Below are 25,088 nucleotides of genomic sequence, written 5' to 3' on the forward strand. Positions count from 1 at the left end.
AAACCTTTACACAGTAACAGACCATTGCCTATCAAGGGCAAGGGAGTGAGTTGCCTTTATTTTTATCTGCTTAGTATTAGAATCAGCAGGAGCTATAAATGCTGAGCTTGAGCAGAGATCATGCAAAGGTGAGCTGAGCATACAAAGATTCTGCTAGGAGCCTTGTGGTAAGGAATTTGGTGACTTGGAAGTTTTGTTTTACAAGCTAATTGTGTCCCAGTTGCTGTAGGGGGGCTGTGCAAAGGGAAAGGGGTTTAATGTAGAACCTGCAGTCATGGCCTTAGTCATAGTGTTACCGCTGTTGACTGGTGTCAGTCCTTGCTTCCCCAATGTTGAAGTACAACACCAGAGAAGCACGCCGAGGCAAATTTAGAGTGGAAAATAGAAATTTATTAAAGGACAGCAGAAAAGACTTCTCCCGGAGGAAGAAGGGGACCCAAGAGATGGAATCCATTGAAGGGCGAATGTGTTCCCCTTTTTATAGTTTTCGGTGATGGAATGTAGGTGGGAAGGCCCGAAGGGTTGGGACACAGGTGGGCCAAAGAAGTAATCTGGGCACTTCCGAGTTAGCATCTTCTAGTTTGCTGTTCATTAACATTTCTTTGGGATGGGCTATCTTTAAATCTGTTGGAGGCTGTTTCCTGGACTTCATTAACATTCCGAGAGTTGCTCAACTTTCCCGGGAATTCATTCTCATGGCCTCCATTTTAGATTTCACTCGATATTAGACCCGATTTACCTAACTACACTGACTACCTAATTTTAAATCTGGCTTCAATATGGTCAAGAAGACACGGGAACTGCACCTTCAAAGCTGTTCATCTCTTTTAAGTGCAAGTAACGGAAACACTTCATCCTTCTGAAAAAGAAAGGAAAGAGAGAGAAAGAAAGGATGGATTGAAACTTTTATGACAGTAATGCTACTCTACTTTAGATCAAGTAATGATGAAAATACAGCTTTATTTTTGTACCGGGTTATGGTTAGAAAGCAGGTTGCTAAGTCAGGAAGCTTGGCTTCCAGAGTTCATTGGTAATCCAGGGTGAAAAAAAAAAAAATAAGTATCACCCAGATGGCAGTTGCAGGAGATTATTGATTGATAATCCTTTCTTGTCCTAGAAGATTAAGTCCGCCTGGTGTAGCTGTGGTCAGCTGACTGGTTTTTAAAAGAATAAATTGTAATAAATTGTAATTCTGCCAGAACCTGGCGTTGGCTTGAACTGTTTGCACATCAAGCGCTGCAGAGAGCCTGGCCCTCCTTTGTTTACTGAAGCAAGCTCCACTCCCCTGCCCAGGTTGTTCTTTGTTGACTGAAATTAACAACAGGTGGTGAATAGAGCCCCTCCTAAGGGTGCTTTCTTGCCAGGAGGGAAGGGTTCCCAGAAGGAATTGCTGCACCTGGGCCCGGAAGCCAGGGCAGGGCCTCTAAACCGGGGTGATTTCCTTGGTGAGGGTGCATGGTGCAGAGGGAATATGGTCAGAGGGGCATGCATCTGAAGAGTAACCTCAGGTGGTGATCAAGCCATGCCTCCTGCCTTTGTTTGGAATGGATTGTCGAGACATGGATTTATATGAGGACTACCAGTCCCCATTTGATTTTGACACGGGAGTGAACAAAAACTACCTCTACTTGTCTCCCAGTGGGAATTCATCTCCACCTGGATCACCTACTCAGATATTCGGTAACTCTTAATTTTGTGAGGCTAAGGTTGCTGTGACAAAAGCTAGACATAATTTGAGGTTAACCTGGCTTTACGATTTTTAGTGTAAAGATGTACCAGGGTGTTGCTCTGTTGTACCTAGTTAGCAAAGCTGTTCGAGATTCAAAGCCAGGAGAGAGGGGGCTCGTTAAATATTTAGAATGTAGTTAGGTTTTAAATTAATAGAGCTATTTTTGTCATCATTAGAAGTCTTCTGATCACTTTGAGCATGTTGAGCTGCTAAGTAGGAGAAAAGAAGGAATAGGAAGGACTTGGTTTCCAGTTGCCGAAGGAATTTATGGAGACCCCCCCCCCCCCTTGTTTTTTGTCTTTGGTAAAATGAGGTGTGAGCTCCTAAAGTACTGACTAAATTCAGGGGCCCACACTAGGTGGCCTGGAGTTTGTAGTGGAAGATTGAGAGCAGTGTACAGAAGTTCCTAGGCAAGAGATTTCTTTTAAAAAGAAAAAAATTGCTGTACCTTTGGTAGCAGTTAATCCCTCCGATGTGCTAGTATGTATTTTTCCAAAGTTTGAAGCCCCATCAGGTAGGATCACAGGACAGCACCAAGCCCACGGCAGCTTAGCCATTGCCTTTGTCCAGGCATTTTATAGCCATCGCTGGAAAATGGGAAAGAGACCTCCTCTTAACTTGTCAGGGAGGTAACCAGGTTTTCCCAGAAAAAGGTTAATTATTTCCTTGTTAGTGAAGAACAGGTCACATTTTGTTCTTTTTTTTTTTTTTTTTTTTTAGTTGTAGATAGACACAATACCTTTATTTTGTTTTATTTTTATATGGTGCTGGGTATTGAACCCAGTGCCTCACACATGCTAGGCAAGCGCTCTACCACTGAGCCACAACCCTAGCCCACATTTTGTTCTTTTTAAGCATGAAACGTGGAAAACAAATGATAAAGGATAGTATGAAGCCTAGTTATAAGCATCTGAGGTTTGTCTATTTGCTGACCACAGAGTGAGCTAAAGCAACATGCCTTTAACTGGATTGTATTTGGTAGCCACCTTTGGGAGTGCAGTTTGGATTTCTAGGAAGGGAAAAAATACTGAAAGTAACAGAGAAAGGTCAGCTGGTTTCTAGAAGCTGGGGGCTGGTGGACAGCCGCTCATGTCTATTGGAGGAGGTGGATTTTCAGGACGTTTTCTGACCTTTTCTTGTCTGTGTGGCCCACCTTGGACCTCTGTCATACAGGGGCTCAGTCTTCCTTCTTGTCCAGCCTCAATTAAAAGACGGCATCATCCATTCTAACTTCTAAATCTTATCAGAGCTGCACAAGCAGCTGGAAAGTTAGATCTCCGTAATACAACCTCAATGATAAGGGCTGTATGCACCCTGGAGAAGCCAGGGCTGCAGCTGCTGCATTTCAGAGGTGTGAGATTCCTGGGAAACCTTGGGCTGCTTGTTTCTTGTCATTCTCTTTGCCACTTCCAGTTGTGGCTGCCTTTGAATGTTTTCTGTCAAAACAAAGGCAGTTGTAGGGTTGGGTATGCCTTTAGGAAAGTTTTGAAAAATTATGTTCACGGTTCCTAACAGCAGTCTGAAAGAGCTTGGCTCATGGGATTAAAAAAATTATGAAACAAATGAACAACAAGAACCAAAAACTCCTATAACTGCTAGTGCTCAGATTTAATAGTTTGCATTAATTAATAGAAAGAAGAGGGAGTGAGCAAGAAAATGAGCAGAAAGTATTTAAAGAGATCATCTGGTAAGAACACAGTGATTCTAAAATAGACAAATAAAACTGGAACCCGGGACAATGATTACCAGTCTCTGTACCTGGGAACTGTTCTGGCACAAGAGCCCAGTAAACTTGTCTGAACATCAAGTGTGCTGTGTAGACAGAATGAATAACTTGTCCTCTGTGTATGCTATTTGTATTTCTATGTAGAAGTTCTTAGCATTTATGCTGATGACTCTATTTGAAAGTTCATGTGGCTTTTAGCCACTATTTTCTTAATCAGACAAGAAGTGTATATAAAAAGAGAACTGATATAAAAAAGCATCCTACTCAGAAAGGTTGCAAACACTTATCTGAAAGAACATATTCTTTGATATTTATCCATAATGCCATTTTTGGGCAAATGAGAAAGTAATGAGATTCAATCTACCGGCAGGATGTTCCTAAGAAGCACCCACAGTGAAGAGTAGGAGGTGAACCAGTGACCAGAAAGAAAAGAGACCTTCTATCAGGACTTCTGACCTCCTTTGTAACCAGTGACCCACATTCAGAAATACCTTATCCTTCTTGATCCTCCTAGATACAAATATCTATCAGTAACTAAGCAAATTTTGTGAAACAGCTTATTCTTACTATGTGTGATGCACTCATATCTATTTTATGATATTCTGTTCCATTTCTTCTTTTCAAAATGCTTATCAAAGATTCAGTGACAAAAAAAAATGCTTATCAGGTACTACTGCTAAATGAATTTCACCACCTATACTTTGAAAACTCTGATTTATATAGTAAGTTCCAGAATCTAGAGTGGAAGCTCCAGGAGCAGTTGTTTTGTCTTTTTGTGGTTGTTCACAGCTATTTCCCCAAACATCTGGAATGGAACTTGACATTTGTGGCTCAACAAATACTTGTGGAATGAATGAATGAGTGAAGGAAACTGGTAAGGTCACACTTAGTTCACTCTGCACATGTGAGCACTGAGTCTAGGAGATACGGGTAGTATCTTCAGGTAACTAAATCGAGTGAGCCTAAGCTGGACTTGCCCTGTTCTTAGCTCTCAAGCCAGGGTTTGTTTTTGGACAACAGCATCTCAGCCTCTCGGTGATGGATGTTATGGAACAGGTTAGTCATTCAAGGCACAGCTTCTCCTTAGGTCAGGGGTTTTACTCTGGGGTGTTTTGCTGGTTCTTTATGTGCCACAGGTACCTGAGCATTCCATTCCACCTTTGGGTAACCCTCAGCACCAGTGGTCCCACGGCTGGTGTTGCGCTTTTCTCTTCCCCAACTCTGAACTCTTACTGAACCCCTGGTGAGGGTAATTCCCAGATGTTATTTATGTAGAATTTCTCTTCATCTTGAGAGTTTTCTAGGAAAAGTCAGGAAGACAGACCTGACTTTTCATACCTTTGGCTATGATTGGTGACTTCAGAAATTATGAACAATTTATAAAAACAAAATCTCACCGTTAAATGCTGCCATATTTTAAACTCAGAATAAGAGTGAAAAGTGAAACTGAGATGCTGGGGCTTATACTTCTCTTCATTTTGTTTTGCCCTTTTTGATTTCTACTTTGTCATTCCCATTTCTTCTTAGGGAAGTAAGTGGTTGTTGCATCTTACAAGGTTTTCGTCATTGGAAAGGTGTTAAATAACCTGCACATTTAAAATAAAAACCAGAGTGGAGCTGAAGAAATGAAGAACTCTTTATCCCTAGAGTGAAAATTTAAGGATGGAAGAGACTTCCTCTCTGGGCACCCCCACGTTTCCCTGTAGCTGACTTCTCCTCTGCAGAGTGTCCCAGCTACTGGTTTTACACTTGGTTTGGAAGAGGTGCGTGGACTGATGAGGGGAGGAGATGGCTTTGAAGTAATTGAAGGTTTTTTTCCCCCATTTTTTAAAAAGTTGAAACAGATTTAAGGGTCAGGTTAGAAATATCTGGAAGGAGCAAATAAAACATTGGAAAATGTGTTGCGCCTTGGCGAGCTCTCCTTCCTTCTCTACTCTTGCTGTGAAGTTTTGGGAGGTGATTCTTTCTTGGGTGGGAAATTGACAGCAGTCCAGAGCCCTGCTTTCCCAGGATACTCGCCACTATCTGGCTCCCAAGCCCTCCTATCCCTTTTTGTCCTAGTACCCGCCTTTCCCTTCCTCTCCTTGGAAATGACCTTGATATCCCTCAGTTAAGCTCTTAAGGTTCCCGGATCTGCCCCAGATGGAGCAGATTGAGTTTTCTCAGCTTCACTGTTCCCTGCTTTACAGTGACTCGGTTTCCTCTCTCAGGTTTTTCCTCTCCTCACCATGGACAAATAATGGGGAAATGACAGCCTTGAGAATCCCAAGTTCCTAGGGCCCTTGCTTCTGCATTACCACCTTTGGAAGGTGATCAGCTCCATGGATCTTCAGATGTCCCTTGCCCTAAGTCAGTGGTCCTTGCCTGGGGCACTTTTGCCCCCTGGAGAGCATTTGGTTGTCACACCTGGTATAGATGTGGGGCTGGTACTGGTGTCTAGTGTGTGGAGGTCCTGATGCGACCCAGGGTAGGGTTTCCAGCACAGAGCGAATTCTGACTCAAAACCTGGTGCACATCCGAGAAGCCCATCTTCACTGAAGAGAACACCTTGGTGTGGGGACCCTCATGTTTTCCCCCACCTCTCCTGGGGTTTCATTACATCCATAAACAAAGAGCAAGGTGCAGAAAGCAGGAGCCCCAAACACAGACCTGTGGGGTTTAGCAGCTTTAACTTGTGACGTTTGGGGTATTGCTACTAAAGACACTTCAAACTCTATAGTATCTCTTTCTCTGTTTCTTGGTCTAAAAAGGTGTGTATTTCCTGTTTGTGATAAAATAAAACAATCCTAGAGACTAAATTTCTTATTCAGTCTCTTATCTTAAAGCCACTGTTGCCTCTTTGAAGACTGTGTAAGACATGGGGTATGCAATTTTCTTTTTTTGGCGGTGCTGGGGATTGAACCCAGGGCCTTGTGCCTGTGAGGCAAGCATTCTACCAGTGGAGCTATATCCCCAGCCCCTACAATTTTATTTTCTAAAGACATGTTGAACACTTAATTATACATCAACAAATTCTTTTTTGAGTAGATGGGTTAACACGCTGACCAGATGTCAGATACCTTAGGCTGGTTTTTTTTTTTTTTTTGGCATCTTCTTTCCTCCTAGTTGAACCTTTTTGGGAGCAGCTGATATAGCCCTCCTTCTGTAATGTCACTTGTGCCCCACCTGTGTAACCATGGTGCCTTTGCCTTGTACACACTTCTCTGTAACACGAAGGGAGGCGGCCTGTCCAAATAGTAAGTCTTTGGATAGATGAAATATGAGATGGAGGTTTTATTGCTTTAGCAAAGTGACAGGTTATGTCTGTTTTAAATAGGAAAGCCTTTGTTGGTAAAAAGCAGTTAAGAGAGAATGCAATGCATAAATAAAAGTCTCAAAATATATGATAGATAGTGAAGCCAGGCTGGGTTCTTATATTTCCCTCTGACTGAACTGTGTATCTTCTTTTAATTCATTTTTTTGGAGAGTGTTTCTGAACATCTCCTGTGTGCTGGGCACTGTGCGTCAGAGATGGTACTGGGGCTACAGGTATGGAACTGGAACACAGAAGCCAAGCATTGCTCTGTTTGGTCCAGGTTCTAGTACAGTAGATACTACTCAGAGGTTACTGTACCCAGAACCAGGGCTGGCTTCTCAGCTCAGATCCCAGGGTCCAGGGAAAATCCTCCAGGAGCAAGACCACTTAAAACATGGAAATGAGTGAGAGTCAGAAAAAGGGATTTTTCAGGTAGAGAAGTAATATGTGCAATGACACAAAGCATGTTGAGTAAAAGAGGTGGTTGTACAGCATTGTGAATGTAATTAATGCCACCGAATTGGACACTTAAAATGGTTAAAATGTTATATCTTATGTTATATATTTTATCATAATAAAAAATGGACCCCAAACAAGTATGGGAGGTAGGTTTATGCATACTAATATATTCTTTAAAAGAACCCCAAATTGCATCTCCCTGGATGAACTTTGGATTGGAAAATGTGGTGGGAGAGGGCAATAGCAGGAAAGTTCCAAGAGCAATGAGCTCAATTTACTTGAAGGTAGGAAGCCATGGAATGATTTAGGTCAAGGAGCATTTAGGTCAGATGCCTACTGTAGAGTGAAGCTCATTCTGGAGGCTGGGTGATAAATGTGTTTCAGGGAATGGAGACCAGTAAGGCACGTGGGGGCAAAATCTAAGCAGGAAATGGTGAGAACCTTAAGTGAGTCAGGAATAATGGGGTTGGAGGTGATGAGTGAAATAGATACTTGAACATGGAGATGAAGTGACACCTCAGAGAATAGGCAGAAAAAACCCAGGGAGGTTGGGTGGACTGGAATTTCAGGGGAACAGGAATTTCAGACTGGAACTCATTGTCAGATACCTTGGAGATGCCAAATGAGACCATGATTGAGAACTGTCCTTAGTGGAAGGGATATAGAATGGGCAGGTGCGAGGTGAGGGGACTGAAGAGTGATGGGAGTTTGGGGGAGAGAGGCCTGGGATGAGCGATGGTGCATGGGATAGTGGGAGAAACAAGTCCTGTGTGTCCACTTTTCAGGGGTAAGGACTGTGGGCCTCTTGAGGATGAACATGTGGTCAGAGGTCACCCAGCTACTGACTGACCGAGTCAGTTTTTATATTCTTTTCCATCTGTGTTTCCTAGTGCTCCTCTAACACAGTGCCACAAACTGGGAGGCTTAACACAAGAGAAATTGATTGTCACATGGTTCTGGAGGATCGAAGTCCAAAATCAGTGTGTCTGCAGGGCCATGCTCCCTCTAAGGGATCCTTCTTTGCCTCTTCTAGCTTTTGGTGGCTGGCAGCCACCTGTCTCTGCCTCCGCTGTCACAGGTTGTTCTCCCCAAGTCTGTGAAATGTCTTCTCATGGATCTGATAAGGATACCAACTGTTGGATTGTTGTCCACCCAAGTCCAGAATGACCTCACCTTAACCTGATGATGTCTGCAAAGACCAGCTTCCAAAATGGCTTTTTCACGTTCACAGGTTCCAGGAGTTAGGAAGCAGAGTGTATCTTTGAAGGGGACACATTGCAATCCATGGCACCATCTAATTTCAAAGGTTATGCTTGTCTTTTTCTATTCTTTTAAAAAAAACCTCTCTCCCCAGTTTCATCATCTTTATACAAGGAAGGGTTTAAGTTAAATGACCTCCAGTTCTATTCAGATCTAACCTTTTATGAAAATGGCTAAAAAAAGTTTTAATCATTGTACAAAGTCTTGAAGGGAAGCAATTGGGATGAAAGTCAGAGATGAACTGAAAGCCGTTCAGGTGTGTGGCCCACACATGGGGGATTGGGGCTGTACCCACAGCGCCAAGCAGAGGTGCATGGTGCGCACTAGGCTCCCCACTCCTGGTGTGAGTGCAGGGCCCTGGAATGTATAGAAAAGACTGTGCTGTTTTCCTCGGTTGAGATTTGCAGAGGTATGTGGCGAATAGGTGGTTATGCATAGGAAGAGAGACACCTGTTTTGAATCTTGAATCCAATAAGTCAGTTCAAATAAAGTCTTTATTAACATTTGTTCTGTTCTAGGCAGAAACTGAGGGGTATTTTTTGGGGGCGGAGGAGGTACTGGGGATTGAATTGAAGGGTGCTTAACCGCTGAGTTACATTCCCATCCTTTTTTTTTATGTTTTATTTAGAGATGGCCTTGCTGAGTTGCTTAGGGCCTTGCTAAGTTGCTGAGGCTGGCTTTGAACTCACCGTCCTCCTGCTTCAGCCTCCCAAGCTGTTGGGATTATAGGCGTGCACCTCTCTGCACCTGGCTGTAGGCACTGTGAGTTCTAAGATGAAAGGATAAGGGAGTGATGTCAGGACTTTATAGTCTAGAACTGGATTGTCTTCCATTCTCTGAACTCTCTTCATTCTCCTCTCAGGCTGGCCTGCTTTCCTCCTGCCCATCACATTTGTTCCCAGGGGTTCCCACCAAGCCAAAAGCTTAAAGACCCTGTCTTCCTCAGATGACCCCCAAGTGCTCACAAGTTTTGCATTTGATCAAATCTTAAGACCTCAGGATCTCATGATGTTCTGTTATTTTGTGTTTTATTTAAAGGCAAAAGATGTTGGCAATTTAAACCAAGAATCAATACTTTCTTGCCACTTAAAAATTGTAATTTCACATGTAGTGAAAAGTCTTTTTTAGATTTATTTAGATACGTACCCTGACACTGGCATAATTTTTTTGAAGTAAGAAAGTTGAGGTTTTCCTAGAATGCCTTTACATTTGTTGTCTCACTTGCCTGAATTGATTTTTATCTGGGAATCCTCTGTGCCTGTGCTGTTTATTTTCTTCACACATTGTTTGTGTTAGTAGTCCTTCTTAAGTGAGAGGTCTATAAGTAGATCTGGGGATTTCTAAGCCACTCACACCAATTTTCAGGTGATAGAGAGCAGACTCACAGGCCTGGTTGGCCGAACAGTCGTACAGTGCCTCTCAAGCTCAGAGATGCAAAACATAGAAAGATATCTTAAGACTGGTGCCCTACGTCTTATCCTTCATCCTTGCTCCCCAGAGTGTGGGGCTCTCACCTGCACATCCAGTAGTCATCTGTGTGTGAGCTTAAGGCTCTTCTCAGTGCAGGCCACCAGCCACCCTGTTGCTAGAGGGACTTTCTAGAGGATACACCGGTCACTTCCCCCACTTAAACACTTCAAAGGACACATGGGTGGAGTTGAAGATGGGCCACAAATGATGACTTGATGGGACACGGGGTCACCGATTTCAGGCTCTTGGTACTTTCAGACCAGTTGTTTCAGTCAGCTTTTTTGCCGCTGTGACTAAAAGACCCAACTAGGACAACTGTAGAGGAGGAAGAGTTTATTTGAGGGCTCATAGTTTCAGAGGTCTTAGTTCATGGACAGCTAGCTCCATTTCTCGGGGCTCAAGGTGAGGACATCATGGCAGAAGAGGGTGGCAAAGGGAAGCAGCTCACATGGTTATGAGGAAGGAGAGAGAGAGGTCTCCACTTACCAGATACAAATATGTACCTCAAAGCTACGCCCTTAATGGCCACCTCCTCCAGCACACTCTACCACTTCAGGTACCACTCAGTTAATCCCTAGTAGGGAGATTAATTCACTGACTGGGTGAAAGACTCTCACAATCCAATCATTTCCCCTCTGAACCCTCTCTCATGGTCTCACCCATGAGCTTTTGGGGGACACCTCACATCCAAACCATAACACCAGTGATGTAATGTGGAGTCTCTGTGGAGAAAGAATTGGCCCTGTTTCCTTTATGCAGGCTTTAAAATTCAATAGCTTTTTGAGCATCAAATTTTGTTTTCCAGATTAGGAGTGCTCAACCTGTATCTGAATCCCTTTAGATTCTTCCTGAATTGGGGAGTACACATAGACAAAAAGGTATATGTCTAAGAAAAAAATGTGAAAGGCAAGAGTTTAAGTGTCAGGAGGACCCTCAGTTTTTATCTTGCTTCTGTGAATCTGGGTAAATTATATACCCTCAGGGGATCTCAGGTTTCTGGTAGAAATAAATAGTAGTCCTCTCATCAGGTGATGAATGGTTGTAAGGTTTTTCTGTTTTAATGAGACTACATGTTAGAGAAAAAATATTCAGTGATACTTGTTTTAAAGCACAGTGTGAAAGACTTTATCCAAGACCATCAAGGTAGATGTAGGGACCACTGCACTGGGGGGTCTTATACTGGGGGAGGGAGACTGGCTCCACTCTGAATTCAGCCTGGGCAAATGGGAATTTATAGTCATTTATTATTATATATATTATTATTATAGCGTGGGGGTCTGTGGATGGAAAAATCACTAAGAGGTTAGGGGTAAAGCAGGTTCTGGCTAAACCAACCCAACAGGATGCTTGCTGAAGGCTGCGGGTGGTGGAGGATGAGGCACCTAATCAGATGTCAAGGTAAATCAGATATCAAGGATGTGGATTCTGGCTAAACTGACTTAGCAGGGTTCTTTTGCTAAAACTAGATTTTACAAGAAAGTGCACAGATGAGCCTAGGAAGAGTTCAAAGGCCTGACTGAAGTTTGGTCAAGCAAAGAATCTTTGCCCATGTAAAAATGTCCCCTCAGAGTAGCTGGTGTATTAAACTTCAATAAATATTATACTAATGTTAATTACCCCCTTCATCTTTTTTTGGGGGGAAGGAGGGGGTACTGCGGATTTAACCCAGGGCTTCTTAAATAACTAGGCAAGCACTCTTACCACTAAGCTACATCCCCAGTCCCCTCCCTGCCCCATCATTTAAAAACAGCTTTCCATCAGATTCTGAGAAGAAACATTAAAATTAATAAGTAAGTTTATTTTTGGATTATTTATAGTTTTAAGCAATACTTTAAAATATCCTCATTTCTCACCTCTCATGTTGAATGTGAAATTGGCTTGTAAGCTAGATTCTTCTTCCATCTTAGATATTGAGGTATTACTGAGCACATAGGAAGCAAGCTAATCTTGAGAAAATACATAAGGCAAATTTGAAAACCATAGAGTTGGAAGTGATGAAGACTGGTTTTGATCTAGTTGCCAGAGTCTTTTATGTTTTTAGTTTTATTATTATTGCTTCCAGATATCTTCCAAGCCTGGCTGCCAGCTTCCTACTTGTGTCTTATGTGTTTTCACATCAGTGAATTGAAACATCTGTTTTCAAATCAGACTGACTGTGTTCAAAACCCTAACTCCACCACTCATTCAGGTGTGTGAGCTTGGGCAAGTTACTTCTCCCCTGTGAACTTTTGTTTCCTCATCTGTAAATGGTGGTAGTTTTCCCCACCTTACAGAAACGTTGCAGGTAAATGAATATTTTTGGACTCTTTAGCTCAGATTTGGATATAAATAGGATGCACGTGTGTTGGTATGTATGGTTAGTAACACTCCTGAGGCACATTTTGCTGGTTATTTTGGTTATTTGGGATCTACCATTCTGTTTTTTTTTTTTTTTTAAATGTTCTTTATTTTCATTTTCTTTTTCCAGCTGATTATCTAAAAACAAACCTTCAAAAATATTGATGATTTGCTGCCACCTACAGGCTCCTGTGGGAAAAGCAGAACACATCATTTCTCATCTCTTTTTTTCCTCCTGGTACTGGGAACTGAACGCAGGGATACTCTACCATTGTGCTACATCCCAGCCCTTTTTATTTTTGAGACAGGGTCTTCCTAAGTTTCCCAGGCTGGCCTCTAACTTGCAATCCTTCTACCTCAGTCTCCCAAATAGTCAGGATTTCAAGTGTCTGCCACCACACCTGGCCATTACCAGCTTCTTAGATGCCAAATATGTTTCCATGTTATCTAGGTGGTCCTGAACCAAATATGAATAATACCACCTCTTTGTTTTCCTTGGAAGCCTAATGGAATATTTAAATAATACATAGGTAAATATGGGTATTCCTTATTTGAAATTCTTGGGGCCAGAGTATTTCAGATTTTGGAGTTTTTAGGATTTTGGGTTGCATAGACTTCACCAATTGTGCATCCCTAATTTGAAAATCTAAAATCATGCATGCTTTTAAATTCAGTAGCTTTTTGAGCATCAAGTTTTGTTTTCCAGATTAGAAGTGCTCAACCTATATCTGAATCCCTTTACAGTCTTCCTGAATTGGGCAGTACATATAAAACATCATTAGCAGCTAGATAATATATTTACCCCTTGAAGTTGATTTGAAAAGTATTGTTTATTCAAAAGCATGGGAGAGTTTTTTCTGTTTTAAGACATGGCTTAGCACCTGAATTTTTTCTTATTTTGTTTTGGGCTCCTCTTGTAGTTGAGAACTTGGGAGCTCTGAGTAGAGCATTAAAATAATGTTTAGTGTTTGTTTTGGCTGTACATATACTAAAAAAATAATAATAAAAGAAAAGTATTGTTTATAGGCAGTTCTGTTAGTTCTTTCTGTGCTGCCATATCTGATGGCTCCTTGTGTGTTTGCCTCCTATCCTCAATCTCATACTCCCTTTGTCACACAGTCTGACGTGGAGGGTGAATTTCCAAGTGCACACAGATCTCGGAAGTGGTTTCTGACAGTACAGGGCACAGTGCCTCTTCACAATTTGGTTTGGCTGGCATTGTTGTAAGAGGTGCCAATTCCAGGAAGCAGGAGATGGCATCTGGTAAAGGCCTGGGTGCTGACCTAAGGGGCTAGGCTAAAACAATAAGAAACTGCTGGAAGATTTCAAGTGGAGAGTAACATGATCTGACTTCTATAATGGAAATGTTACTTAAGTAGTCCATTCAGGATATTTTAGAGGAAATGTACAGAAGCCATTATTCATTGAGCTCTTCTACTGGCTGATCATACATTTGAAGTACCGTGTGTGCATTTGAGAGCTTATTCATATTCTATTTGTCAGTCCAATTTGTGGTTTTGGAATTGTTTTATTTGTATTAACAATTCTGTAAACACCTTCCAGGTAGGCACTGTTTTGGTACTTCACCTTGGTGACTCTTGTTACTAAACAGTCATTATACAACAGAGACTATCAGGTCCCTCTGTAATGTGTATGCAATGTTCATACACATTGTCACGTTGGCTCCTTTACTTTTCTCATGTTTGCCATGATGAAGGCAGCTTTTTCAACATTATAGCTCTTTTTCCTCTCTGCCTGCCTGCCTGCCTGCCTGTTAAGTCCTTCATCTGCTGCCTGGCATCTTGCTTTGGGCAGGTGCCACATGATGATAGGACTGAACAATCCCTTCTCAGACATGGGAGTGGAAGGTGGTAGGGGAAAAATGCAGCGGCTATGACACTCACTGGCAGAAAAAGAAGAATAGAAACAGAGGGAAGCTTCCTCTGGTCCTCCATGCAAAACAAAAAAATTGATGCTACAGAAAATCATGAAATCTCAAATCTGCAACATGGGAACGGGTGGGTGGACCATAGTCTGGGTAAGCAGGAGGCCCGTGAGTGCTTGCTTCAGGTGGAGATGTTTAAGTGGGTGCCCAAAACTCAGCAATCAGATATGTTAATACAGTGTTTTTAAAACATCAAACTTAATGCAAACAAAATCTCTGATGGACAGAATATTAAAATTTTAAAGTCATGGTCAGTAACAGTGCTGTCCATGTAGAGCCATTTGGGAGCCCGAGGCAAGAGGAGAAAATCAGCAGTACGGATCCTATTTAAATTTGGGTATTTTGTTTGTCATGGATTTTTTTGAATTAATTTTGATTTTAAAACTGCATTACAATATTATTTGTATTGAGTTTTTTGGTGCTCACTTCCATTTTGCACTTAAGGTTTAGGATCTTGCTGGCCTCATCTTCGCCTTTGGATGAGAATTGAGCAAGAAGACAGGGGAGAGCAGAGGGGCAGCTGCCTTCCTGGCCATGATCCAGATACAGAGCTCGTCTAGTGGGCTCTGTTCCAGGGGAATGGGTGCAACTGATTTGGCTTTAAATAATGATAATGTGAAAAGTCTGTGTTTTTGTGTGTGTGCGTGTATTTGTATGTATGCTTTTTAAAGAGTATCTGGATCCCTCGTACTGAGGATTGAACTCAAGAGTACTCTAACCCTGAGCTACAAGGAAAGAAATGGAAGGAATAGAATTTCTTCAGGGCTTTAAGTTCATCCCATGGTTGATTCTTCACTGTTTTTCTTTTCTTTGGGTGGTGCTGGGGATGGAACCCAGGATCTCACACATCCTAGGCAAGTGCTCTACCACTGAGCTACCTCCCCATCCCTGAGGTTTCTGAATGTTGGGTTTGATCATCACAGGAAGCTAACGATGTGTACAGTCTTCTTCCAGGGGCTAAAATCTTTCATATCGTTTATGCTGATTTGCTAATGTAGCATCTTATCCTGTGAAGATCCCATTCTCAGCCTCTCTTCTGCTCTGTCCAAGCTGTATGGTGACTGAGAATGTGAGCAGAAGCTAGCAGAAGCTTGTATTTTCTAAATTCATATTCTGGCAGAATCTAAGTTGGTGGTTTTAGTGGTTAGCCCAGACTTTACTCTTGTCTTTTACTGGGAGAGCCAGGTCATTTGAAGGTACAGAGAGGTGATGTGTGGATCTAACCTAATTGACTTTATTCTGGCCGGTTTAGCGGAGCAACCCAAAGGAGAATTCTACTGACCTTTCATAATTGACAGACTTTTCTCTTTCTTTTTTTTATCCCCAAGGTCTGCTGAGGACACCCACAGTACCCGAGGAAGGAGAAGATGTTGCAGCCACGCTCAGTGCCACAGAGACCCTCTCAGAAGAGGAGCAAGAAGAGCTGAGAAGAGAACTTGCAAAGGTGAAGGAGAACCATTCCTTTTATAAGCTGGTGTTTTGCACTTAATATGCAATTTCCTTGTTTCTCTAAAGCATGTGGGACTGGTTTACAGTTAGTTCCAGGGAAGAGAAAGCACCTTGTGTTTATTGCTTAAATTAGGTCTTGCTTCAGGAGAGGAGATTGAAGGGGATGATTCCAGTTTGTTTTTATATAATAAAACATATAGGTCAAGTGGGTCTGAGATGTAGTGTGTGGAGGAGGAAATGGGTGGGAACAATACCAGCAAGTCTCCTAAGGGACATTGCTGAGACTGATACTTGTGTTCTTCAGCCACACCAGTGACTGCCCTGTCCTTGCCTGTGTTGTGGGTACTGGCACCTCTGAACCTTCTGCTCTCCAACTCCATTCCTCCCTCCCTCCTTTCCTTCCTTCAGCTTTCTGCCTGACTTCAAAATTCCAACTTCCTTCTTTCCTAACTTCCTTTCTTCTATAAAACTCACATAACATAAAATTAACTGTTTTTCTGGGCATTGTGGTGCACCTGTAAAAATCCATAGTGACTTGGGAGGCTGAGGCAGGAGGATTGCAAGTTTGAAGTCAGACTGGTCAACTTAGCAAAACCCTGATTCAAAATAAAACAATAAGAAGGACTGGAGATGTGATTTAGTGGTAGAGCATCTCTGGGTTCCATTCATTTTTTCTACTGGAAAAAAAAGAACTGTTTTACAAGTGTACAATTCAGTAGCGTTTAGTGCATTCACACTGTTGTGCACTATTACTTCTTTCAAGTTCCAAACATTTTCTCTTGCTCCCAAGGAGTCGTTCATACTCATTAAGCAGTTACTCTTTCAGCCCCTGGAAATAGCTGATCTGCTTGTGCCTGTATGGATTTAACTGCTTTTTGGATATTTCATGTAAATGGAATCATGAAATATGTGACATCTGGTTTCTTCTGCTTAACATAATGTTTTCAAGGTTTATTCATGTTGTAGTATGTGTCAGTACTTCATTTTTATGGCTGAATAATATTCCATTGCATGTACCTAGCATATTTTGTTTTTTCATTCATTTATCGACGGACATTTGGGTAGTTTCTATCTTTTGATTATTGTGAATAGTGAGCTTTTAACATTTATGTACAGATATTTGTTATGCCTGGAAGTGGAATTGCTTTGTCATGTGGTGATTCCACCTTTAACATTTTTGGAGAACCACCAAACTTCCACAGCAGTGACACCATTTTATATTATCACCAGCCATTTGTTCACTTCCTTGGTAACATGTTAGTCTCTGTTTCCTTCATTAATAGCCATCCTAGTGGGTGTGAAGTGGTATCTCATTGTGGTTTTGATTTGAATTTCTTTAATGACTAGTGATATCTATTCATGTGCTCATTGGCCATTTATCTCTCTTGTAGAAATGTCTATTTAAGTCCTTTGCCCATTTAAATAATTGGGTTGGTTGTCTGTTGTGGATATGTAAGTGTGTGTGTGTGTGTGTGTGTGTGTGTGTATGTATTCTGGATGCTAGACCCTTATCAAATACACAGTGGTCAAATGTTTTCTTCCGTCTTGTAGGTTGTCTTTTTACTTTCTTGATAGTATCTCTTGATATGTAAAAGTTAATTTTTGATGAATTCCAATTTTTTTCCTCTCTAGTTGCTTGTGGTTTTGGTGTTATATATAAAAATTCATTTCCAAATCTCAGATCATAAAGATTTGCCCCTGTGTTTTCTTTTAATATTTTTATGGTGTTAGCTTTTACATTTAAAGCCCTTTGTTTATTTTGAGTTAATCTCTGTGGTTTGTGGTCAGGTTCCAAGTTCATTTTTTTGCATGTGGATGTTTAGTTTTCTCAGACTATTCTTTTCCAGTAAATGCTGTTGGCATCTTTGTCAAAAATCAGTTAACCATATATGAATTTATTTCTGAGCTGTCAATTCTGTTACATTCCTCTAGATGTTTCTTCTTAGAATAATTTTATGCTCTTTTGATTACTATAGCTTTGTAGTAAGTTTTGAAATCTCAAAGTATGAATCCTTGACCTTTTCTTCTTTTAAAAAATGTAATTCAGGTCCCTTGGAATTACAAATGGACTTCAGAATCTGCTTCTCTTCTTCTTCTTTTTTTTTTTTTTTGGTACCAGGGATTGAACCCAGAGGTGCTTAATCACTGAGCCATATCCCCAGCTTTTTTTATTTTATTTTTTTGAGACAGAGTCTCACTAAGTTGCTTAATGGCCTTGCTAAATTGTTGAGGGTGGCTTTGAACCCAGGATCCTCCTTCATCGAGAGTCACTGGAATTACAGGTACTCACCACTGCTCCCAGTAGAAGCTACTTTTCCACCACAAAAAAATACCATTGGAGTTTTGATAGGGCTGGCATTGAATCTGTAGATTGAGTTGGTGAATATTGCTATCTTTTTTGTAGGGGGGTAGGTTGCTTAGTAAGTTGCTTAGTGCCTTGCTGTTGCAGAGGCTGGCTTTGAACTCGTGTTCTTCCTGTTTCAGCCTCCCTAGCCACTGGGATTATAGGCATGTGCCACCACACCCGGCGTATATTGCTACCTTAACAATATTAAATCTTTAGTCCATCAACATAGAATGTCTTACCATTTATCTTTAATTTCATTTAGCAGTGTTTTTTAGTTTTCTGTGTACAACTTACACTTCCTTAGTTATGTTTATTCCTTTTAAATTTTTTTATGTATTTGATCCTTTTACTGTTAACATTTTATTGTTTTATTCTTTTAAAATTTTATTCTTTTGTGTGCAGTCATAAATATAATTTTTTGGGAGACGGTTCTGGGGATCAACCCCTAGAACTTTATGTATGTGAGGCAAGCATTCTACTGCTGAGTTCTATCCTTGGTCCTAGAATTATTTTTTAAGTTTCCTTTTTAGGTTGTTCATTGCTATTGTATAGAAATACAATCAAATTTTAATGTTGATCTGATATCCTGACACTTTGCTGAATTTGTTTGTGAGCATTAATAGATTTTTTTTTTGGTGGGTTCTTTAGGATTTTCTGTATATAAAATCATGTCATCTGTGAATAAAGGTAGTTTTTCTCTTTTTAGTTTACGCAACTTTTATTTATTTTTCTTGCATAATTGCTCTGTCTAAAATGTCAAGTAGAGTGTTGATCTTGATCTTGGGATAATCTTAGTATTTCAACATCTAGTATAATACTAGCCATCAGTTTTTCATAAGTATACTTTTCCATGTTGAGGAAGTTTCCTCTTTCCATCCTTGTGTTCCTAAGAGTTTGTTTTGGGTGTTTTTTATTTGGTCATAGAAGAGTTTTGGGTTTTCTCATGTTTTTTGGTTTGTTTTTTTTTGTACCTAATGAGATAATCATGATTTTGTTTTTCCCTTCATTCTATTAATGTGGTATATTACAATGATTGATTTTTTTTTCATATGTTGAATCATCCTTGTGTTCCTAAGAGAAGTTCCATTTGGTCATGTTGTGTAGTCTTTTTAATGTGTGGCTAGTTTTGGTTTGGTAGTATTTTGTTGAACATTCTCTTGCATCCATATTTATAAGAGATATTGGTTGTAGTTTTCTTTTCCTGGGATATTTTTGTCTGGTGTTGATATCAGGGTAATGCTGGCCCCTTATTCTGAGTTAGGAAGTATTTCTAGATCCCCCGACCCCTTAATTGGTGTTGATTTTTTAAATATTTAGTAGAAGTTTTTGATTACTGATCCAATCTCTTGTTTTTTAATTATTTTTTAGTTGTTGTTGGACCCTTATTATTTATTTATATGCAGTGCTGAGAATCGAACGCAGTGCCTCACACATGCTAGGCAAGTGTGCTACCACTGAGCCACAACCCCATCCCTGATTCAATCTGTTTTTATGTTATAGGTCTGATCAGTTATTCTATTTCTTTTGGCATTGGTTTTGATTATTTCTCTATTTTGAAGAATTTGTCCATTTAATCTAGGTTATCTACTTTGCATATAATTGTTCATAGTATTCTTTTATAATATTTGTTTCTGCAGGATTAATAATGGCCCCACTTTCATTCTGACTTAGATTTTTTGTATCTTCTCTTTCTTCTTCTGTCTAGCTAATTTTTTTCAATCATGCTGATCTTTTTAAAGAATCAGCTTCAACTTTATTCATCATTGTTTTCTATTTTACATTTTTTTTAGTCTTTATTATTCTCTTCCTCCTGTTAGCTTTGCATTTAGCTTACTGTTTTTTTCTCTTTAAGTCGTGAATTTATGGTATTGATTTGACATCTTTATTCTTTTTTTTAATATAGGTATTGATAAGTGTATATCTCCCATGGACACTTTTTTCATTACAATCCATCTGCTTTAGTATCTTGTGGTTTTGTTTTCATTCATCTCAAAATATTTTGTAATTCCCTTTGTATTTCTTCTTCAACTTACTGGTGGTTGAACAGTGTGTTACTTTTCATAATTGTGAATTTTCCAATTTTCCTTTGGTTTTTGATTTCTAATTTCATTTCATTATTTAGAGAAGGTGCTCATACAGCTTAAATGTTATCAAGACTTATGCTGTTGCCTGGAGAATGTTCCCTTTTGTAACTGAGAAGAATGTGGATTCTATGGTTTTGTGGGGGAGAGTTCTATGTATGTCAATTAGGTCTAGTTGGTTTATATTATCTTTCAAAGCCCAGTTTCCTTCTTTGTCTGGCTGTTTGTACTATCCATTTCTTTCCAAAATGTTTTATGAATAAGGCTGGGATAGAATGGGTAAGGGAGATTGACATAGGCCTTATGAGGAGGGTGAGGATTACTATGAGCATTATTATGTGACTAATGTTACTTTAAAAAAGACAAAAAGGATTACCTAAGTTGTTTTTTTCTTTCCAGTTTTTCTACAAGTTATGTTTACTATAGAAACATTAAAAAATGAAGAAGATTGTAATGAATGACAGTGTCAAGTTTTTAGATTAAGTTTCTTGACTTTCTTGGTATATATTGCTGTAACCTGTTTTAGAAATCTCTTCTAAGAAAACATTAGAATATACATCTGTAGCTTTTCCCCACTTATTTAAATTCCAAAACATTTTTCATACCAATAAATAATCTTTCACAATCTTATTTTTGATTTCTGTAAGCTCATTTTTAGTTGATGGGCATATTGTCATTTATAAACATTCTGGGGTTTTTTTGCTATTATGAATAATTGATGAAAATACTTTCACATAGATCTTTATACACTTCTTTAATTATTTCTTTAAGAGAAAGTCCTTGAAGTAGAATTATTTATATTCCCATGTACACCAACATAGCCAAAATACTCTTCCTAATGTTTCTCATGGTGTATGAACAATCATTTTTTCCAGATCCTTTCCAGCTCTCAGTATTATATCAAAATAAAAATAATTAATGGCACCTAATGTCTACAGCTCAACTGAGCTCTCAGTGTATTATTTTTATTAATTTTAATAGCAGATGTTATCATGATGAATGGGAGAGGAAACACAGGTCTAGGTCTTGAAATAGATTATATAACTTTGTTTAGTAAATGAAGTTATCAGGTCTATGATTTGTAAATATCTTCCCCACTCTATGGATTACCTAAGGTTTTTTTTTTTTTTTTTTTTCCCCTGGGATTGAACCCAGCACTTTATATATGCCGGACAAGCACTGTACCACTGAGCTATACTTGATTGCACACTTTGAAACAAAGAAGTTTTTAATTTTGATAAAGTCAACTTTATTTATTTTTCCCATGTGGTTTCTTGTGCTTTAGTATCATATGACAGAAGCCTAATCCAAGGTTGTGAAGATCAAGGTTGCCATACACAATGAAGGGTAGCCGCCTTTAGGCCTATATTCAGAGTTCAGCCTTTATGAACTCTGATGCCTGGGCACATCCTGTTTTGTTTGTATAGGATTCATGCTTTTTTTAGAAGTTTATCCAAACCTTCCCCAAAGTCTGTGAGACATGACAGAATACAATGACTGTTACCTCTTGGTTGTGTCATAATAATAATTAGATACAACAAAAATCATTTACACTTCTAAGTAAGGATAATTTTCAATTTGGAAAAAAACTGGTTGAAATAGTTGCAGAAACCTCGATAGATATATTTTTTTAAAACCCTTTTATTTTTCTGTATTCTTTTTTTTTGGGAGGGGCGACCCAGGGATTGAACTCAGGAGCACACAACCACTGAGCCACATCCCCAGCTCTATTTTGTATTTTATTTAAAGACAGGGTCTCACTGATTTGCTTAGCACCAAATGAAGTTGCTGGGGCTGGCTTTGAACTTGTGATCCTCCTGTCTCAGCCTCCTGAGCTGTTGGGATTACAGGCATGGGCCACTGTGCCCAGCTCTTTATTTATTTTAATTTAATCTATCTATCTATCTATCTATCTATCTATCTATCTATCTATCTATCTATCAGTTCCCATCAGTTATACATGACAGTAGGAAGCTCTTTGATTCATTGTACTCAAATGGAGCAAGTTTTCACTTCTTTGGGTTGTGCATGAAGTAGAGTCACATCATTTGTGCAATCATACATGTACCTAGAGCAGTAATGCCCATCATTCCACCGTCTTTCCTACCCCTTTGTCTCCTCCCGACCTCCCCTATGCACCATCCAAACTTCTTCCACTTATCCCATGTGCCCCTACCCCCATATGGATTAGCATCTACTTATCAGAGAAAATATTTGGTCTCTGATTTTTTTGAGATTGGCTTATTTCACTTAGCATAATATTCTCCAACTCTATTCTTACTTTGAGCTATAACTTAAATACTATCAAATTCAACCTTTTAAAGTGTACAATTTGGGGTTTGCCTATGTTCATTCACTAGGTTGTACAGCCATCACTGCCAATACCAGAACATTTTCATCATCTCACAGAGAAACCTGTTCCCCTTAACAGTCAGTCCCAATTCTCCCTCCCCAGCCCCTGGTGATTATCTCTTTCCCCATAGATTTGCCTATTCTGAATGTTGCATGTAAATGAAATCATGTAACACATGGTCATTTATGATTGCTTCTTTTACTTTGTATAATGTTTTCAAAGTTCACTCATGTGACACATACCAGGACTTTTAATGGCTGAACAGTATTCCATTACATGGTCACAGTTTGTCTTTCCATTCATCAGTTGATGGACATTTAGTTGTTTTCACTTGGGACTGTTAAGAGTAATACTGCTGTGAACACTTGTATATGGGTTTTTCTGGGGGTATATGTTTTCAGTTCTCTTAGTTAAATACCTAGGAGTAGAACTGCCAGGACATATGGTAGCTTTTTTTTTTTTTTTAATTTTTGAGGAACCATCCAACTGCTTTGCTGCCAAACTGCATCGTTTTATCTTCCACCAACAGTAACTAAGGTTGCAGTTTCTTTTTGTCCTTGCCAACACTGGTTTATGCCTGTCTTTTTGGTTATAGCAGTCCTACTGGATGTAAAGTGTTATTTCTGTTGATGTTGATCATCTTTTCTTCTTGCAAGAAATGTCTACTTAAGTCTCTTTCCCACTTAAATCTGGTTATTTGTCTTTATTATTCAGCTGTAAGTTTCTTTATATATTTTGGATACTAGACCAGACATATCGTAATATATAACATTTAACTCCCAGGCACTTAATTTGCCCATTCTGTCAGTTTTTCTTTTCTTTTTTGGTACAGGGGTTGAGCCCAGAGGTGTTCTACCACTGACCTGCATCCCCAGCCCTTTTTGTATTTTTAATTTGAGACAGGATCTTTTTTTTCCCTCTACATATTTTATTGGTGCATTGTAGTTGTACATATTGATGGGATTTATTGTTACATATTTGTACATGTACACAATATAACCATGTAATTTTTAAAAATTTTTTTAGTTGTAGCTGGACACAATACCTTTGTTTTATTTATTTATTTTTATGTGGTGCTGAGGATTGAACCCAGTGCCTCACGTGTGCTAGGCAAGTGCCCTACTGCTGAGCCACAACCCAGCCCAACAATATACTTTTTTTTTAATATTTATTTTTTAGTTTTAGGTGGAAACAATATCTTTATTTTATTTTTATGTGGTGCTGAGGATTGAACCCAGTGCCTCATGCATGCTAGGTGAGCATTCTACTACTGAGCCATAACCCCAGCCCCTCAACAATATACTTTTTGAGACAGGATCTTGCCAAGTTGTTGAGGCTGGCCTTAAACTTGTAGTCTTCCTACTTTAAACTCCCTAGTCACTGGGATTACAGACCTACAAGTCAGATTACACCTGACTTGTCAGTTGTCATTTTAATTTCATGATAATGTATTTTGGAGTACAGCAGTTTTTAATTTTGATGATGTCTAATTTAATTTTTTCCTTGTTGCTTGTGCTTTATGAGTCATATCTAAGAAACCATTGCCTAAATCAAGGTTTTAAAGATTTGCCTCGGTGTTTTATTTTGAGAGTTATATGGCTTAGTTTTTATATTTAGGTTTCTGATCCATTTTGAGTTAATTTTTGTATATGAACTGAGTTAAGTGCTCAATTTTATTCTTTTATCCAAGAAATTGGAAATTGAGTTGTCCAAGTCATATTTATTGGGGATAAAAAACAAACCAAAACAAAAAACAAAAACAAACAAACCTATTTTTTCCCCCACTAGTTATCTTGGCCACTTTTATTGAAAACTAGTTTGCTTAATTTTATTCCACTGATCAACAGGCCTGCTCTTCCTCTCCTTCCCTTCCCTCTTTTTCAGTACTAGGTGTTGAACCCATAGCCTCTCACAAGCTAGGCAGGCAGTGTATGACTGGGCTATATCCCTAGTCCTTACATGTCTGTTCTTAATGCCAAGTACCACAGTCTCCATTAATAGAACCTTGTAATGACTTTTTCACTTGTTATTTTTGATTTGCACTAGAGATTCTTAATGATGTTCTCTAATGCTTTTAAAGTCATTGTGTGTGTGGAATTAAGGAATGGTAGCAATGTTGGGCTGTATTTTACCACATGCTAACCAACAAAAGCAGGGAATACACTGGGTTGTGCATTGTTAGGAAGGTTCACAGTGGTATTTTTTTTTTTTCTAAGTTTCATTAGGGGAAATTGGTACCTCAGAAAAGTGAGGGGTAGGAAGCTTACCATATAGGTCTATGTGAAGTACCCGGGGATTTGGAGTTTGGGGGAAAGAGAGGTATTGGAAAGCTAAGAGTGCACGATGAGGCCCCTGGGTTTAATTGCAAAGATTTGTAAGTACTTTCAGAGCTTAAACTAAGTCACTCATTCTGAAATCATGGAGAAGTGGAGTCTGGAAACCTAGGTTGAATTTGTGGTTCCTGTGTTACTTGTTGGATGACTTTGGGCAAATCATTCAATTTACTCAATTTTGAACCATATTTACTCCCCTTCTGCTACATTTTTACATTCTACTTCATCAGCATTAATCTTAAAATATATCTTTCAAAACTGGTACAATACTTGAGCTATCTCCTACAGGCATAGAAGATTGTCT

General features: G+C 39.5%; 1 protein-coding gene across 5 annotated transcripts in view; it reads left to right on the forward strand.

Moving 5' to 3' along the window:
- The window catches only part of Tpd52 (tumor protein D52), a 105,889-nt gene that overhangs the window by 61,133 nt on the left and 19,668 nt on the right, over window positions 1–25,088 (forward strand). For 3 of the 5 annotated variants that reach the window (XM_027949376.2, XM_027949381.2, XM_071602276.1), the window contains exon 2: window positions 15,550–15,665. In XM_027949376.2, coding sequence (XP_027805177.1) covers window positions 15,550–15,665 — 116 coding nt within the window. Of the gene's footprint in view, window positions 1–1,544; window positions 1,681–15,549; window positions 15,666–25,088 lie in introns of those variants that run through there. The other 2 variants (XM_027949366.2, XM_027949373.2) reach the window with 1 other exon arrangement.

The sequence above is a fragment of the Marmota flaviventris genome, chromosome 15 (assembly GCF_047511675.1).
Source record: "Marmota flaviventris isolate mMarFla1 chromosome 15, mMarFla1.hap1, whole genome shotgun sequence".
NCBI classification, from domain to species: Eukaryota; Metazoa; Chordata; class Mammalia; order Rodentia; family Sciuridae; genus Marmota; species Marmota flaviventris.